General features: G+C 37.6%; 2 protein-coding genes across 6 annotated transcripts in view; one reads left to right on the top strand and one right to left on the bottom strand.

The window, feature by feature from the left end:
* The window catches only part of unm_hu7910 (un-named hu7910), an 84,007-nt gene extending 77,339 nt beyond the window's left edge, over window positions 1–6,668 (top strand). For all 5 annotated transcript variants that reach the window (XM_015353578.2, XM_015353580.2, XM_015353581.2 and 2 more), the window contains 3 exons: window positions 1,656–1,747; window positions 2,233–2,366; window positions 3,518–6,668. In XM_015353578.2, coding sequence (XP_015209064.2) covers window positions 1,656–1,747; window positions 2,233–2,366; window positions 3,518–3,668 — 377 coding nt within the window. In that variant the 3' untranslated portion in view covers window positions 3,669–6,668. The remainder of the gene's footprint in view (window positions 1–1,655; window positions 1,748–2,232; window positions 2,367–3,517) is intronic.
* Window positions 6,669–15,190: 8,522 nt separating this feature from the next.
* LOC102690479 (clavesin-1) overlaps window positions 15,191–16,960 on the bottom strand; it is a 35,455-nt gene continuing 33,685 nt past the window's right edge. The window contains exon 6 of the mRNA XM_006633907.3: window positions 15,191–16,676. Within this exon, the coding sequence (XP_006633970.2) occupies window positions 16,592–16,676 (85 nt within the window). The 3' untranslated portion in view covers window positions 15,191–16,591. The remainder of the gene's footprint in view (window positions 16,677–16,960) is intronic.

Below are 16,960 nucleotides of genomic sequence, written 5' to 3'. Positions count from 1 at the left end.
TCTAATATCACAAGGGTAGCTGACTTGCATGTGTAGCTTGGGGAACATACTGTAGCTAATAGTACAGAATACTATTCATCTTGATGATTGAAAAGAGCTTAACCACTGAGCAATGGTGTCCAATTAGCTAAAGGCATCTATGTCCCTGTTATTAACTGCTCTCTGTATATTTTTGTTCATACCTTCATACTCTACAGCCCTTACACTACTGGTTCTCAGTCCTTGTCCTGCTGACCCATACCCCTGTTGGTTTTTGTTGAATATGAGCCCACAGCTACACAGTCAAACCCTTCATTAATTTGATTAGATTAATTTGAACTGTTTGTTCCCGGCTCTTCAACATGTTGGGAGCTTTTAAGGGGAACTGTAATGGTATTTTTTATATTTCATGGTAGAAAGACTCAGCATTTATGAGTGCATTTCAAACCACAATAAAAGTAAAATCTACACAGTAACTTGCAAAACCTCTAAATTACATCACAAAATAGAAAAAATGTCCAGGTATGCGCAGGTCCAGTCCAGGTCTGAACTGCTATCTTCTGCAGTTCAGAATTAGGCAACCAAACTTCCAATGAAGTGTAGTGGCTTTATCACATTGTAATCAAGCAGGCTTGTGAATACATCTCTTTTAATCTCTTGTGAATACATCTCTTTTAATAGACTTTGAAATGGTTTTGCCAATAAATGCAACTTGTTACTGCATGTAGATCACCTTGGATCATTTCTGTGGTGAAATGTCTGCTGCACAACCTGTACTTAACAGCTCGTACATCGAATTACATTAGTCATTGCATTGACTAGCGAGCAGGAAGGGCCGCATCATGCCGCAAACCATGGGAACTCTAATGCGAGTTTGTGACAACATGAAGACTTACAGGATTTTCACAAAGTTCAGGATTTTGTGCTTAATTTGAAATTTTATTTTTTTTTATCTATAAGTTCAATGAATTTATTTTTTTACTGAGATTTAATAATCAGTCCGAGAAATTGGGACTGCATAAACAAAATGCAAATATTCCATTGAAGTAACTTCTTAGATCAATTAATGCCGGCGTCACACTACATGACTCGACACGACTTCTAGTCGGAGAGCATGTCAAATTTAACGACTGCAGTGGCTGAATCTCGGTGCTTTTTCTGTCCTAAAGAGTGTCAAATTATACGACTAGGAACCGCAGGGGGTGACTAATTACACGATTCCCTCACGACTTTTCATCACGGTTCCTAATCTCTTATTGCGCCATAAAGGTACCGCGAGGTCGCCTCATTCTGACAGCCAATCAGCGTGGAGCACACCGGAATAAGACGTTTGATTTTGTCGTAGCGAGTCGCGGAGAGTTGTAAGGGCTTTTAAGAGCGCTATGACTGAGTCGCTGGGGGTGTCACACTACACAACTTAGGGTAACAAGTGTGCGCTGCGACTCTCTACAACTCACTGTGATTTTCTTACGGTTATGTAAATGAAGGCTACGACTGAAAATCCTAGGAAAAGTCGTGTAGTGTGACGCCGGCGTAAGGCTTGAATTATCTCATGAAGGTGGGGGGAATGAAAACAGCGGGTGTGTGAGTCACCAGGTGCAGGATGGGGCTCTCCTGCCTTGCACATTGTGAGTACAGTGGGCATGTACAGTGAATTATTTGGGTTTGTCTCCCAGGTCGAAAGAATGAAGATTCCTGCCGCCGAGTGCCGAAAACCTGCACTTTGTTGGATCGGTTTCCAGAGGCAACAGCCTGCAAGAGAGGACAGGTGCGTGATGCACGACTCTCTGTCCAGCAGGGCGTCACGGCTGCCTACCCAAACGAGTCCAGACGCTTCGATCCCCTGTCTTAGTTGTGCTGCCTTGTGTTCAGCAAAGGGAAACCATATGTTGCTCGTATAATTGTATGTTTAAAAAATGGAATCAAAGTCCCCAGTGAGCTGCTAATAGAGATAAGTGAATTTGAAAATTGTGCTTTGAGCAGTGACTCAGAAAATCCAGCTGCCATTCAAGTCCATTGGGAAGGACAAGAAGACATTGTCCCATTAAAACCACAGTGTACAGATCGGGGGGTGTTTGGTGAAAGTAATGGAATGCAACTAGTTCAGGATTTTCTTTGTCTTGCGAGTTGGAGAACCAACTACTCTGGTCCAGGTCCAAACTTGGATTGTACTGTATAATGTCAAATTTCACACTAAATTGTGTTGTGGTTGTTTTTCCAAACCAAACTCCTGCCTCTGTATTTTCCATACAGATCAAGTACTCTGTAATGCAGCCTGGTACACACGTGTGGCCGCACACAGGACCCACAAACTGTCGCCTGAGAATGCATTTGGGCTTGGTCATTCCCAAGCAAGGCTGTAAGATAAGATGTGCCAATGACACCAGGTAAGAAAATGGGGGTCTCTGCCTCTAACAGACTTCAGGCTTTGTGTGGTGTTTTGAATGAGAATTGTGATGCCAGTCTTGTAACCAATTTGGGAAATCAATTGTAAAGAACAGTGCCCGAGCCAAGTAACTTGTTGTCTTTCTATTCTTCATATTTAACAAAGTAGTTGAGTCACCACAGCATTATGCTGTCCCTTTTAATTACAATCCCTTGAATCACAGTACAGTTTTCCTTTGACAAGTGGTTGTCTGCCCACTGCACTGAATGTTTCAAGCATAGCCTTTAGTTTAGTTTCTTTTTAATTATTTAGCAAATCATGTCACGCATCGTTTTTAATTCTCTGTGAAAGTACTAAGAAACCTGCTTGAGTAATAAAGTGCTTGTTGAGATTATATGCAACCAGGCTCTTCTTTGTTTGAGATCTGTATCTCAAGCTTTATATAAGTTGTATCTTAAAACAAAATCTGCTGTTGATCAAGCATACTAGTCTGGATTTCATGTGTAAAATAGTACTTCAATAGTACTTTTTACAATTATTTTAAATTAAAAAGCCTAAGATCATCTTTATTGTACAGAACAATTAGAAAACAGAAACAATTGTACTGGCAGCATTTTAGTGACTAATAATTTGTCTTGAAATGGTCAATTTTATTAACATACGTATGACTTATTGTCTGCTCTTTCTTCTGACTTCAATGTGAAGCAATACAAAATAAAGCATTCAGTTATGTAAGGTGGTTCAGACTAAACCATGACTCGTCCATGATATAGTAGTCAATGAAGCCGCCTCAGAACTCTTGGGTCCTGGGTTCAAGTCTGGGAGTCCAGCCTAGTGTGCCTTCTGTGTGACATTTGCATGTTCTCTGTGAGTTTTTAATTAGCTTTCTCTGTGCGTTCTTGTTTATCCCCATCTTCCAAAATGTTGCTGGTTTTGATCAAGTTCTCATTGTGTGATTATGTGTATGTACCCAGAAATGGACTGACACTCCATCTAGGGTGTACCCCCACTGAAAAAACATAGGCTCCAGGTTGCGTGATTCTCCCAGAAATAAGCAGCTTTCTAATAATGGATGGATGGCAGATGCATTTATTACAGGAGGGGGTGATATTGCTGCCTTCTGATCATCATATGTTGTTTCTCTTATTGCAGATTCTGGGAAGAAGGTAAAGTGCTCATCTTTGATGACTCGTTTGAACATGAAGTTTGGCAAGATGCTGACAGCTATAGACTTATCTTCATTGTAGACGTTTGGCATCCCGAACTGACTGTTCACCAGAGACGGACTCTTTCCCCAATATAATGGGTCTATTATTTTTAATCTTCCCACACACCAGTGCATACTCTGCTGTTATTGCTGTTGTTTTATATGTATGCGTTTTGCTTGTTCTAGAAGTCTACTTGTTAAAACAACAGCCATGCCAGCCCATACTTAAAAAACCAAAGGGGCACAGTTTAATTTACAAAGATTGTTCTTCAAAAAGTTAACAGAAGTACATGTGATATGAAGAAGTGACTCTGTTACATAGACAGCTACATGATTATGGCCTGTAATATATGGTACTTTGAAAATAATGCAACATTGATTAGCTCAGTTCCAGCTAGGAAAGAATTAAAAAGAATGAAGTTGTTTTGATGTTTTATTTTGCTGTTTGTATATTATGTGATGTGCCTTCCAAACCACAGATGCTGCTATGTAAATTAAGGGTTGTATGACTGCCTCATACAGTGATGAACTGTGTCGGCTTTTGAGTGAGCTGCTACATTCAGTTCCTTTTCAGAAATCATTGTGTTGAATTCAAAGTTTAAATATTGGCAGTAACGCTGGCATTATTAAGTCTTGGCTCTGTTATCAGAATGGATGTATATTAAACACTCAGAAAGGGGCTGCATAGCTGTCTATGCAATCGTATTGAAAAAAAGATTTTACAAGTTGAGTAGAACAAAGAATTTAATTGTGAATTATAAACTGTGACATTGGTTGATTCATCGGTTGATGTAGTGGTACACTGTTCAGAACATGACACGCGAGGGCAGTTTTTTTTTTAGAATGGAGTTAGGTCAAGTATCATGATGTATCTGGCACTGCATTCTAATGGAGAATTATGAAAGGGATAATGGAGAATTAATGGAGATAGAAAAAAACTACATAAAAAAGTAAGCAAAAATACTGTCAGGTTAAGTATCCATGGTGTTCTGAATACATTCCATTTGAAATATGGCCTATTAATTTGTGCGTGATCACGTGATATTTTAAAATCTAAACATTTGCGATTCATTTTTTATACAAATATGAAAATAGAAAATATTATGTCATACTAAATTCCAAAACTAATACTTAAATATTTGCACATACTTTTTGAAACACTAACTGCTATTCATTAACCAGAACAAAACAAGAAAAGGCCATCATTAACTCATGTATGTGTGCCTTTGAATTCGATTTTCAATTTTCAACATTTCGCTTTCGACATTTTCGTCTGTCTACTAAGGCAAGGTAGAGATGTTTACTTGAAGGCATAAAGTCATGCAATTTATATAAAGAGAATTATAAGCGAACAACAGATAATTTTTTATACTTTATTAGTTGTTTTATTGAATTGGGCTTGAATGCTTGTGTAATGTTGTCTTAAGCAGGTAATCAAAATCTACTTAGAACCGATAATTTGAATGTCTGTGATAATTATTACATTATTTGTGGAAACTGGCTCTAAAATTGCCTATTGAATACACTACATTATGTAAAAACAACACTACATCACTTAAAAGTTCCAGGTAGTATATTAGACTGTTACCTGCATAATCTAACAAAGGAACAAACAGGTTAATTCTGCACCAAATAATGAGAAAAGGCATGTTTCAGCTGTAGAGCTTTCTTCAGGTGTGCAATCTTCTTGGCAGAAAATCAATCTGGCTGCCTCCCAGGGTAATGAATATTAATAGCATTTATTAGAGCTTTTTGTATAGAACCTTGAAATTGTTCAGATTGCAGCTTGTGCATCATTTACAGCTAATGAGGTGCCACGTGAATTTTGAACAGGTACAGTATATAATGATGTGATTGGATTCAGCCAGCAAACTAGCATTTCAGTTTTTTCCCCAGTTTTTGATTTTGTTAACTTTACTCAATTGTAGTACAGTCATGTCAAGTTTGTTTTGGAAATTACATTTGTTTTTGTTTTCCTTACTTGTGGATTTATAATGTTACAACTGCTGTACCAAGCTTACTCAATGAGCTTCCAATTTTGAATGATATTTTGATTTCTGTTGTTTTTCATTTTTTTGTTTTTTGTTTTCTTGAATTGCACTGAGAAATGTCTCCCCAATATCATTTGGTGTCAGAGTAACTGATTTGGTTCATTTCAAGGGAAATGAAGGAATATTTTTAATCACTATTGTCTGTTAAAACTGTGATAACAGTACACTGTATTGTGTTTTTATTTTGAATATTTACAAATGTATATACATACAGTATATGCTGAGGTAGACTGAACTCTTTTCTATAATATGTGCTATACAACACACCACACCAGACCAACAGCATGGGAGGTACCTGAGAGTCCAATTGAGTAGGGCACTGTAGTACCCACTTTTCTGCAGTTGATTGTTAGGTCTTACTGCAGGTCTGCTGTGGTTGCAGTGAAATCATGTTTGATTCAGTCATTTAATATTCATTTGACTTTCAGACGGAAGCTTTCTAAATTTTACAGATTAGGTGGTCGTTTACCACCTTTTCACAGGAGGTGGCAGGATTAAATTACAATAAAAAACAACTACAGCTGGTCCATTATATGACCCATGGTATTATGCTGTTGTGACAGTGAGTTGTTACCCTAACTGATGATGGCAATATTCTTCAAGCTACAGCAGTTATGAATACTGAACTTGGGTTCCCTGTTAAAAGCTTCCTCATTTAATAGCACAGTCCCTTTTGGGAAAGGTAAATGTGACAGCAGACGAAGAATGGAGGTTATAGGTTTTTATTTTCATCGTTTCTGGAGTGTGCCTTACACTTTTAGAGAGATGATTTTTTTTTTATTGTTTTCTTTGTAATGTGCTAAGGTTTCTGTTGGGGAAAAATGCTGTTCATTATAGATGACTTAAGATGCTGGATATTTAGTTTGAACAAACTATTGGCTTATACTGACAGTTTGTTCATCAAAGGTAAACAAAAAACAATTTGGATTTCTTTCATTGTTTGTAATGCTATTTTTCAGATCAATAGGAACTTGTGTCTTATCGGTACACCCTCAAATAGATTTTTTAGCTTTGTTTTGTAAAAATAAATCCCTAATTTGCTTTATTCATTTTTCCTTTTTCATTTTTTAAGTTTTGTGAATTGTTTCAAAACTGTATGCTCGAACAACTTAAATATCTCTCACACAAATAAAATGTCTCCATACAAACAAAAGTATTGGGTTTCAATTTTCTCAGTAATTATGTATATAAATTCTTAACTTGTATAGCTTGATACATCATATTTAGCATAAGTTAAATATGGTCTATCAAGCTAATTATTACTGAAGACTGAAGAAAAATGTTTGTTGCAAGTTGAAAAGTACAAATTGCTTTTAAAAATATGTTTAAGTATAATTACCATTCACAAATGCCTTATGCAAGAACACTAATCCAATTTTTAGGCGTCTGTCTTTTAAAATCTAGCAGAGAATAAACACATTTGCAATATATTCCCCACACTGCACTACAAAAGCTTTTTAAGGCAATAAATGGTATGAGATAGGTGACCACTTTTGTGCTTAATTCCACTGATGAATAGCTGCAATTAGTAGCTAAGTTGTGGGTATGTCCAGGGGATATCAGTCCCAGAGGACATTGCCATAAAAGAGTACATATGGAAAGCTAAATGAGGGTGTTGTGCGATGTAATTAGTCGTACAAGTCACATACAGTGGCACACGCAGGTAACCTCAGTGAGCCTTTAATTAAATAACTGGAAAGGAAGGGAATTTAAATATAGCACTCTAATTGTACCATTAAAGTTGCAGTTCTAAAGCCCAGCGTGAAAGTGAGGTTAGAAGTAGGGCAGCAAATGCGGTCTTTGAATTACTGAGATGGGGAGGCAGATGTACCTCCGGCTGCTATAAAACGAACAATGCGTAGCACAGTCAAAGGGAATTATCATGTTATCACTTAAAGATTTGTAACTGAGGATTACTCTGGGTTCTAATCTTTGGTAGGGCACATCTGTCAGACATTTATGTATAAATCATTGTTCTTTTTGATGGTAGATTAGCCAAATTAATTAATAAAATGGTTATCTCACTTAATTAAGTAAAATAAAATTAAATATAAAACAGCAGGCACTGTGGCCCTCCAGGAATTGAATTTGGCATCCCAGCAATTTCAGACTGAATGTCCATTGCATCTTGCTTGAACAGAATCATAAAGCCTTCAGGTTTTTTGTTACAAGCATCAGGGACAAAATAAAGACCAACAGTTGCAAGTAATCCAAATAAAACGTTTTATTAATAATTAGAAGTTAATTATTTTAAGTTATTAATTAATAATCCAAATTATTAATGAGGTACAATATTATGTGCAGCAAAAATTCACAATAATTGTTCTGTTAACTACTGTGTAGTAGTTTCAGTGTACTGTGATTAACTCTCAGTTATGTGGTCTTAGAGTATTGTATGCAAGCGAGCACATTCTAATTATATCATAAAAAAGAACAACTTACTGCACAGTAGTTGCTTACTCAGAGTATATGCATTAATATGGCTAGTCCATACAATAATAATAAAAAACATTATTCTATATACAGTAGCACCTTTAAAAGTGCCTTCACAATTAGAGGAGACAACAGAATTACACATTAGGAAAGCAAGGGGGCAGACACAGAACCAGTCAAATAAAAGCCCTTATAAAGAAGGAGGGTTTGAGTCTTGATTTGAAAGAGCTCGGGGTAGGTGACCCTCCGATATCCTTAAGGATCGAATTCCACAGCTTCGGAGCTCAGGGGGAAAAGGTCCTGTCACCCAGAGACAGACAGGGGGACAGACAGGAAACGAGAATCATGCCAAGCCATGAAGCGTCCGATACTGTAGGTGAGCATGAGGAATTAACTATGTTTTGTAATGACTGCTTTGCCGTTGGGGAGTGTGCTGCTGTAGTGGTCATGGGCCATACCTCCCTCCTCATGCTTTACCAGCAGTGATTGCTGAGGGGAATAAGATATTCTGGTCATCTGGCTGTTGCGTGAAAGCACGAAGCACCAGGTGCTGTGCTCTATCAAGACCTGCCCAGTTTCTCCTGGGCAATCTGGCAGGCAGCATGTCACCTCTGCTCCAAGAGTCATTAGACCACCTGATTTTAGTAATTTCCAGTCTAACTTTCTAAATTTTTACATGACTTTTTTTCCCCTCTATACTCTTTTTCAGATAGACTTAGCAGATTGCAGTATGTTGATCATCCTGGGGCAGCATGGGGTCACATGCAGTGTTGCTGCTTAACATGTCCTGATTTCGGTACCGGTCTGGGGCTCCTGACTCAGGTGTAGTTTATGCATGTTTGCCCCTGTGTATTGGATTTGTATCCCCCCCTGTGCCTGTCGCTTGCTAGGAAACACTCCAGCTCCCCTGCAACCACGAATTGCATAGAGTGGTTAGAAAATGGATAGATGCTGTGAGAGTTCTGTGCTTTACCTTAGATTGAGCACTTTGAGGGGTCTGTACAATGTTAAATGCATTGTAGCAATGCGGGAGGGGGGAGCCGCGGCGAGCACCGGTAAAAGTCGACGCTCCCGTCTGAGGGGGGCGGAGGCGCCAGCGAGGGGTTAGCGAGACCCGAAAAGAACACAAAACAAAGGGGGGAAAAAACAAGAAAACTGTGTAGTGCGGCACCCCGGGTGGACTCACTCTTAGAAAGCTCTTAGAATGCAATTTGTATACTTTTATACAAATGTATAGTTTGTATAGTTCTAGATTGAGTTTAGTGTTTATCTGCTAAGGTGTTATAATAGGTTTGCACATAGCACAGGATCCAATTCACCGTTTCCCTTGGTATTCCATCTCCAGGAAAAGGGTAGTTACGGTATTTCTTCCTAGTGACTTTTATGTAGTTCTGACTTCACTCCATTGGCATAAGGAAATACAGTTAAACAGGAAGGAAAGAGAAGGAAAGGAAAAGAGCTAGAAAAAAACAGAAAAGCAAGCCATGATAAGAAATAATTTATTTTTTCCCCCAAACAGCTCCCTTACATGTGTTTCACTTCAGAACTTTCTAATGCTGATAATAATAAAAGCAAAATAATTAGTCTGCTGCTTACATGCACTTATTATTTACAAGTAATATATAATGCAGATTGTTTCAGCTTTTGGCAAAAACTATGTTGAAGTCCCATAGTCCAACAATATACAGTATGTCCTGGTAATGCCATTTTTTCCATTCTTTTGTACAAAATTGCAGTGTATTCTGAAAAAGAAATATAACGGCAATACAGTTTTTATTGTGATATTTCATAAACAAAATAAATAGTAATTCATCTTTAAGAAGTCAGACCCATAAGCTTGCACAAATATTTATAAAAGAGTCTTCCTGCATTTATTTACAGCCGTCAGTTTACCCCACTACTTTCAAGATCCTCTGAAATTCAAACAAATTTGGAACAGTTTTCATCACTCCGCAGTTAAAATGATGTATTTAAAACAGGCCTTTACATAGAGTCCAAAAAATAAAAGCTACTAATCTATCAAGGTTGGAACTGGTTGAAGATTTGAAATTGTGTTGTCCAATTGAAAATACACATGTACTGTACTTTCATTTTGTGTAAAATCTTCTCTGCCCTTCTTCTCTTATTTGTTTCAAACAAGGTTCTAGCTAATTAATAGAAGATTTTAGTAGACAGTATGCATGTATGTTCTTATGCTTTATCCAGCATTTTTTTCCCCATCACCTTTACCCGTCTCTGCCAAAGAGACCTTCTGGACTTACAGAAGGCAGAACCAGTCTCAAAAGATATCAAATGAAGCTACACATGGTTTAAGTCTATATGATGAATACCTGTGTACTGCAAACACAAAGATGTCATTTACTGCCACGGTTTATTATCTTGTTCTGAAAATATCTGGGATTCGTTACAACACTTGCAAAGAGGGTTACTCGACTCAAGCCTGAGACAGGACATTGTATAAATGAGTGAGCACAAATCTAAGTTGCTTTGGATTAAAAAAAATATATAGCCAAACAAATTTCAATAATCGAGCAGAAGGTGAAAATCATTTAAAATAAATCTTCTTTCCAAGTTATGATATGAATCATATTTTCAAATAATTTTATATACACCCTTCTATAAATGGTACAAATATAATGCCTGATATGTATTCAAATTCAAAGAACAGAAAACCACTCTTCTCTCCATTTTAGTTAACTCCATCACATTGAACAATGGGAAAAAAAGGAAAGGATGGTAACTGTTACCTGACGGACTTGCTCTATTACAGCAGGTAACACCTGATGGTGTTAGTAATCAGGAGGGGGCATGGAAAGCAATATTGAGTCCTGAGTGATGGATGGTTTACCTGATCTGATTATCCTACCTGCAGAGGCGTATTGCGTGCGTTGTAGCAGATAAAAGCACAAAAATAAGGCTTAATTCAGGGTTTATCACTGGTAAGCAAAATAAATAGTATATCTGTCAACAATTATTTTTTGTGCAAAAGTGAGCTAAATTATTCGACTAGTTTCTCAGCAAATAGGTTTTATAATAATGTTTCTTTATTAGCCCTATACAATTTCTTGCATTAGGAATTCATCTTTTCACATACCCCAGCTTTTCTCCATGAAGACACAGACAGGGAGAGAAGCTTGGGGTCAGAGCACAGGGTCTGCCATTGTACGGTGCCCCTGGAGCAGTTGGGGTTAAGCTCAGGGGCCCAGCAGAGTAGGATTCCTCTGCCGGCCACGGGATTTGAACCGGCAACCTTCCAGTCACAGGCGCAGATCCTTAGCTACAGAGCCACCACTCCACCCATACGGTAGGTGATCACCGTATACTGTATTATCACCATTATACTGTAGGTGCTCACCATATTGATTGATTACCATAACAGAAATAATAAGCGACAACAGAATATAATGAGTTACTCAAGAAGGATGAGTACTATGTGAATCATGTATGTGAATACCCCTGGATTTTAATAACATCAATACCAATAGTCCTCTATTGCTTTAGGCCTGGAACAAGGTCTGATCCAAACGTTATTTATTCTCATTTCCCACCATTGCTGCAGGGAATAACCTCTTTGCAGGCACATTCAGTCCATGCAGAACTGATATTGTGCTCTGGCCACATTTCATAACCTTTAACAGAAATATTGCCCACCAAATTCTCCTTCTCTTATGAGCCATCTCAGAATCCTGAATTACCTTAAAAATTATGAAAATGCCCATTTTAAACTTGAACAAAATGTAGGAATAAGAGGATGATGAACACTGCAATGTTGTAATTTTAGAAAACTATAACAGTTTCTGTCACATCTCTTGAAGCATGAAAAGTCAGCAGCTGCCAAATGTCACTCCACCTAACTTTGATGAGAGACAGATAAATCCTAATTATAAAGTACATACATACCGTATCATCATTAAACAGAAGATTAAAAATGCAGATCGGGTTGAAAATGGAGGACTCCCAAGACCATACCATGCTTCCATTCAAATTCTCATCTTCTAAAGCTGAGCTTTAAAACTCATGTGCTAATTGAGAATTTTAATTGATCTGCTTGTTCATTTAGAATTGGGTTTTTGCTTTTTGTACACTTAGTCCTGGGTAATCAAACTACCCTACTTCAAGAGAAGTGTTTCCAACAAATTCAGCCTACATCATTTCTTTAGCCTTTGCTCAACTTGCTCACCCTTATTTCTGATGAGGCCACTTTTGACAGGTGATCAATTTATGATGAACAAACAAAGGTGAGGATGGCACTGTGTCAAAACAATCCCCACGGTGAGCTTTTTTTTCCTTCTGCAGGTCAGTTGGATAATATTTCGGGGAAGACACCTGAATGGGGGCCATTCTTGAACTCAAAAATTGGTACATGGTGGACACCAAATACAAATCCTATTCAACCTTTAAGGGGCTGAATGCAAATTGAAAACGTGAGAAAATTAGCTGGAGCTATTCCAGAAGAGACAATGTACCAGGAATGGGAATAACTATTTTAAATCCTCTGTTTGAGAGTCAGACATGTTTATCTTCAGTGGTCCTTAAATTTCACAGAATCCTTATGGATGCGTAATTGAGGACATTTTACAAATGAGAGAAAGGGGAATTATTGCACTACAGCAGAGAAAGAAGCTCAGAAAACACCTAAGTGTACAGCACTTGGTCAAGCTGACTTTACAGTTCAATCAAACAGATCTATAGTCAATGCAGAGTCAATAAAGTATAAACTTAAAGTGCTTTGATTACACAGAGCTGAAAAATGTATTCAACAGAATGTTTTATTCCATACTTTAAGTTCATCTATACTTTTTAGTAACATTTTTTGTATAGTGCCTTTAATTTTAATGAAATCCCAAAGCTCTTCACAAGCAATTGAGAATAAACCCTATATCACTGAAATACATATCTGTTACATTAGTGTAAATATATACATTGTGTGTATATACTGTAAAAGAATTCCACATTTAAACTAAATCTGTTTCTGTCCCCCGCTCAGGGTTGTGGCAACATTCTCCTCTAGCGCCAGTGAATGGACTGAAGTTCCCAACCTGGTCCTGAGAAACGAGCACATAAGAAAATGGAAAAGGCCATTGGACACATCTGGTCCATTTGGAAGTCAGTAGTTAATTGAACCAAGCATCTCAGCCAGCCATATCTTATCAGGTATCAGCTTCAAGAACATTAGCTGAACTTCTTGTTCCGTGTACCTCTTTATTATACCTCTATACCTCTTTCACCCTTTGGGTAAAGAATTTAATCTGGTTTTGGATCTTAAATGCACCCCCATGCAGTTTCCACTTAACACGTTTCACTGTTACTTCTGTAGAAATTTGCTGGGTAGACTTTGTCTGTGCCTTTCAGGAATTTTGATTCTTAGAGCAGATCTCCTCTTAGTCTTCTCGGTTCAAGGCTAAAAAGGTTCAGTTCCTTACAGCCTGTCACTGTAGGACATTCCTGCCCCAGAATGTATCTAGTTGCACTTTTCTGGACTGATTCGAGATCAGCAATTTCTGTTCTATAACATACAGTGTATACTTAATGAGGCCTTACTAGTGACAGAACTTTTTGCTCTTTTAATGATAAATCCAAGCATTTTGAGTGCCTTTTTAAATGCTTCCCAATGTTGTCTAGAAGATGTGAATGATATGTCAACATAAACACCCGTCTTTTTCACACGTAGCCTCTTGTAGCCAAGGGAGTCCCAGTTCGTATTTACAGTATACTGTAGTTTTTGTTTGCCAACTATTCCAGAATCTAGACCACCGATTAAATTAAGAAGATCAGTGGAGTGGTCCTAGTATAGATTCCGTGGTACACATCCAATTACATCACCTCTGGGACTTTCATACCTGCTAGATTCGAGTGTTTACAATTAATATTCCTGCTCAAAAACTTACATGTAAGCTTATAGCAAGTAGATCACCTAATCACATTACCCATGATGACAAACGAGATGGTGCGTAGCTTTCCAGGACCAGGATTGGGGGAAAAAAAAGATTTATCGATTTTGTGAAGTTTTTAATGTTAACATTAAAAGCGAACTCTGGTTTTATATAACAGTGTAACGGACCCACTGCCGAGCCCTTTCACATTAATCCAAAAAACAATTTTCATTCCTGTTTACAAACACGAGTCAATGAAATTGAGGAGCTTTCTAAATTGGAAATATTACAGATATGTATAATAAACATATATCACAGGGATAGCTCACATTAAATTAAATAACGTATAGTAGGAACAGCATCTCTGAATTTAAGGAAACATTAATACCCTTTGGAATAAAAGCCTGAAGATGACTGAACTGAAACTTTCATGTTTGTTACTGTTTGATTGGTTTCAGTGTAACAGTGTTTATCGGCGCTGGGTTTGTTACTGAAGTGAAGTCATTCTCTTGAAACCTATAAATCTCCTTTGACAAAAGACCTGTTTTTTTTGTAACCACATTCCCCACTGTCTAGGCAGTAGTACTACAGTATGTGTGATCCGAATCTACAGTCTGAGCAGCCGTGCTCAAATCCCAGCAGGGTCAGAGCAGCTGGTGTGACAGTGTTGCACCTGTTACACCTGACATATCAGTTAAATATTGATTATACATGCCCTATTTCCTACACGTCTGAAAAAATATGGGATGATGTATTGATGGCACATTTTTACAGAGCAGAACTGTGAAAACAGAATTACTCTGTGGGTTTCTGTGGTTTCCAATCCTATTCCTGGTGACCCACACATCTGTTGAGCCCTCAGTTACAAAATCAAACCCTACAGTTACTTAATAATAGGATAACTTTGGGCTGTTTGAAGCATGTTGGAGCTTTAACTGTGAAAATCCCAAACTTGTGAATAGAAAAAAAAATGAACATTAAATTGAAGCAACTTCTTAGATCAAGTACAACTTTCTTTATCTAATAAATGTGGGATGGAATTAAAACCAGCAGATTTGTGGGTCACCAGGACGGGAATTGGGAAGAAAAACACAGGTAAGCTAACTAAGGAGGTAGTTCTTCTTTGCTCAGGCTTCAGAGAACACACATTCTTGAATGTTATGAACTTTTAACACTTCTGTAACACTGTAACAAGGGTCATTTAAAAAAAAACAGTAAATAATACAATAAATCATTTTACAGTCTACAACAAATCACAAACATTACAGAAGCCTCAGTAAAATAAACTGTTCTGAAGTAATAGGCTGCACAGCTTAAGCCAGAATGAAAAACAGAATTTCCTCAATTCAGTGTTTTAATATTGCAACCAATAAACATACACCTAAAAAGACGTCCTCAGCCTTCTCCAGCTAAGTGTAACATCCCCACCTGTTTACACAAAGGGATCTTGATTAGGACTTTGCACGTTGGAATATATTATTCATGTAAACTAGGTCTCCAGTTAATGATGGAAACAGATGAATAAAGGTATGTTCTTTTCTGCTATCTGTCAAACATTAACTATCTTGGGCTTAGCACTGTGCTGTCATTGGAAAATATAACATTATAGCATCACATCTGTTTCCCAGTTTATTCCATTGGACTATTCAGGTTTCCATTCCATTTTTTGCCTTCCAGTTACAATTTAGTAATAATATTTATTGAAAAGAGAGCTTTAGCAGCACCATCTTAGAATACGTTAGTTGTAATGTGTTCCACTATAACTAACAATACTAATGCTATTAATATAAATGACAGCAATGTTGCATTTTGAAACCAACTTATACTTATAAGATATAGAGATATTAATATGTGTTGGATGAGTAGCCAGCAACTTTGCCAGCCACACTTTAACCTACTTAATGGCGTTAACAACAAATGTTTAGGAAGGATGACAGCAGCCAAGTTTCAATTTCTTCACAGCTGCTCCAATTTGTAATCAATCCTGGCATCGGTTTGTCAAATTAAAAACTGTAAATACCATAATTAAGCATTTTATCCTTCACATTCATCTTTTGCATCCCCTTCTCGACCCCACCTTTGCCCTCAGCCAATGAGGTTGAGCCAAATGTCACTACGACAAAGCATCCCAAAAATACTTTTGGCTACGTTTTGTTCTTGGGCACTGTTGTTCCACAAGAATAAAGCTTATTAGTTGGTTCTCGTGAATAAAGCTTATTCGTGTTTTCAACTGTTTTCCTTTGGATGAATAAACCTGCAAGCACTCCTCAGCCGTTTCTCTAAATTACTGCCATTAAATTCCAAAAATAAAATCCCTTGCACTGAAGGTCTGATGAGGTTATATTGGTAGAAGTTCAATTAAATATACAATCTTTGTAACCAGTCAGTCCTGTATCTGCAGAGAAAATAAGCATCTAGTGTACAGTATAAGACAGTAAGAAAATTCACAGCTACAAATCAGACTCGACACCAACAAAAAAAAAAACTTTTGCTTAGCTGGGATTAGTTGCAGACGTTGTTGGCTGGTATCAGTTGTGTCACTGAAACGGAACGCCTGAGCAAGCCAGCGCTGACTTGATTGAGGGTGAGTTTCATCGGCCACTTCGCTAAGACATGGCTCTGAATGCAAGAAGCACAGCAGGAGAGTGTCTACTCACAGAAATCAGTCCAGAGCTAACAAGGGCTGTGTGTTATCATCCTCCCTGTCCTCGTGCTTTAGAGTCCCGGGTTCGACCACTGACTGAGACCTACAGAAATGAGAGGAAATGATTAATTTTCAAAGCAAAAACATGACTGGTGAGAGAGTGGAATAACCCACTACACAGCCCAATAGCATGTCAATTAAGCTGAGACCTTGAATGCCGTTCAGCCTTCATCTTGTATCAATGTATTCGAACTGTAAATGTTATTAAAATGCATTTAGAAAGAGCTTAAAAGTCAAGTGGTAATGAAATCTGTCCTAGTATAAGATTAATTAAATGGGTTAAAAAAACAGCATCTTGTATTCAAAATGAATACAACTCAATAACAT

The sequence above is a fragment of the Lepisosteus oculatus genome, chromosome 6 (genome assembly GCF_040954835.1).
Source record: "Lepisosteus oculatus isolate fLepOcu1 chromosome 6, fLepOcu1.hap2, whole genome shotgun sequence".
In the NCBI taxonomy this organism is placed as follows: domain Eukaryota; kingdom Metazoa; phylum Chordata; class Actinopteri; order Semionotiformes; family Lepisosteidae; genus Lepisosteus; species Lepisosteus oculatus.
Note: the sequence above shows the minus strand (reverse complement) of the source record. Positions and strands in the feature narration are given on the sequence as shown.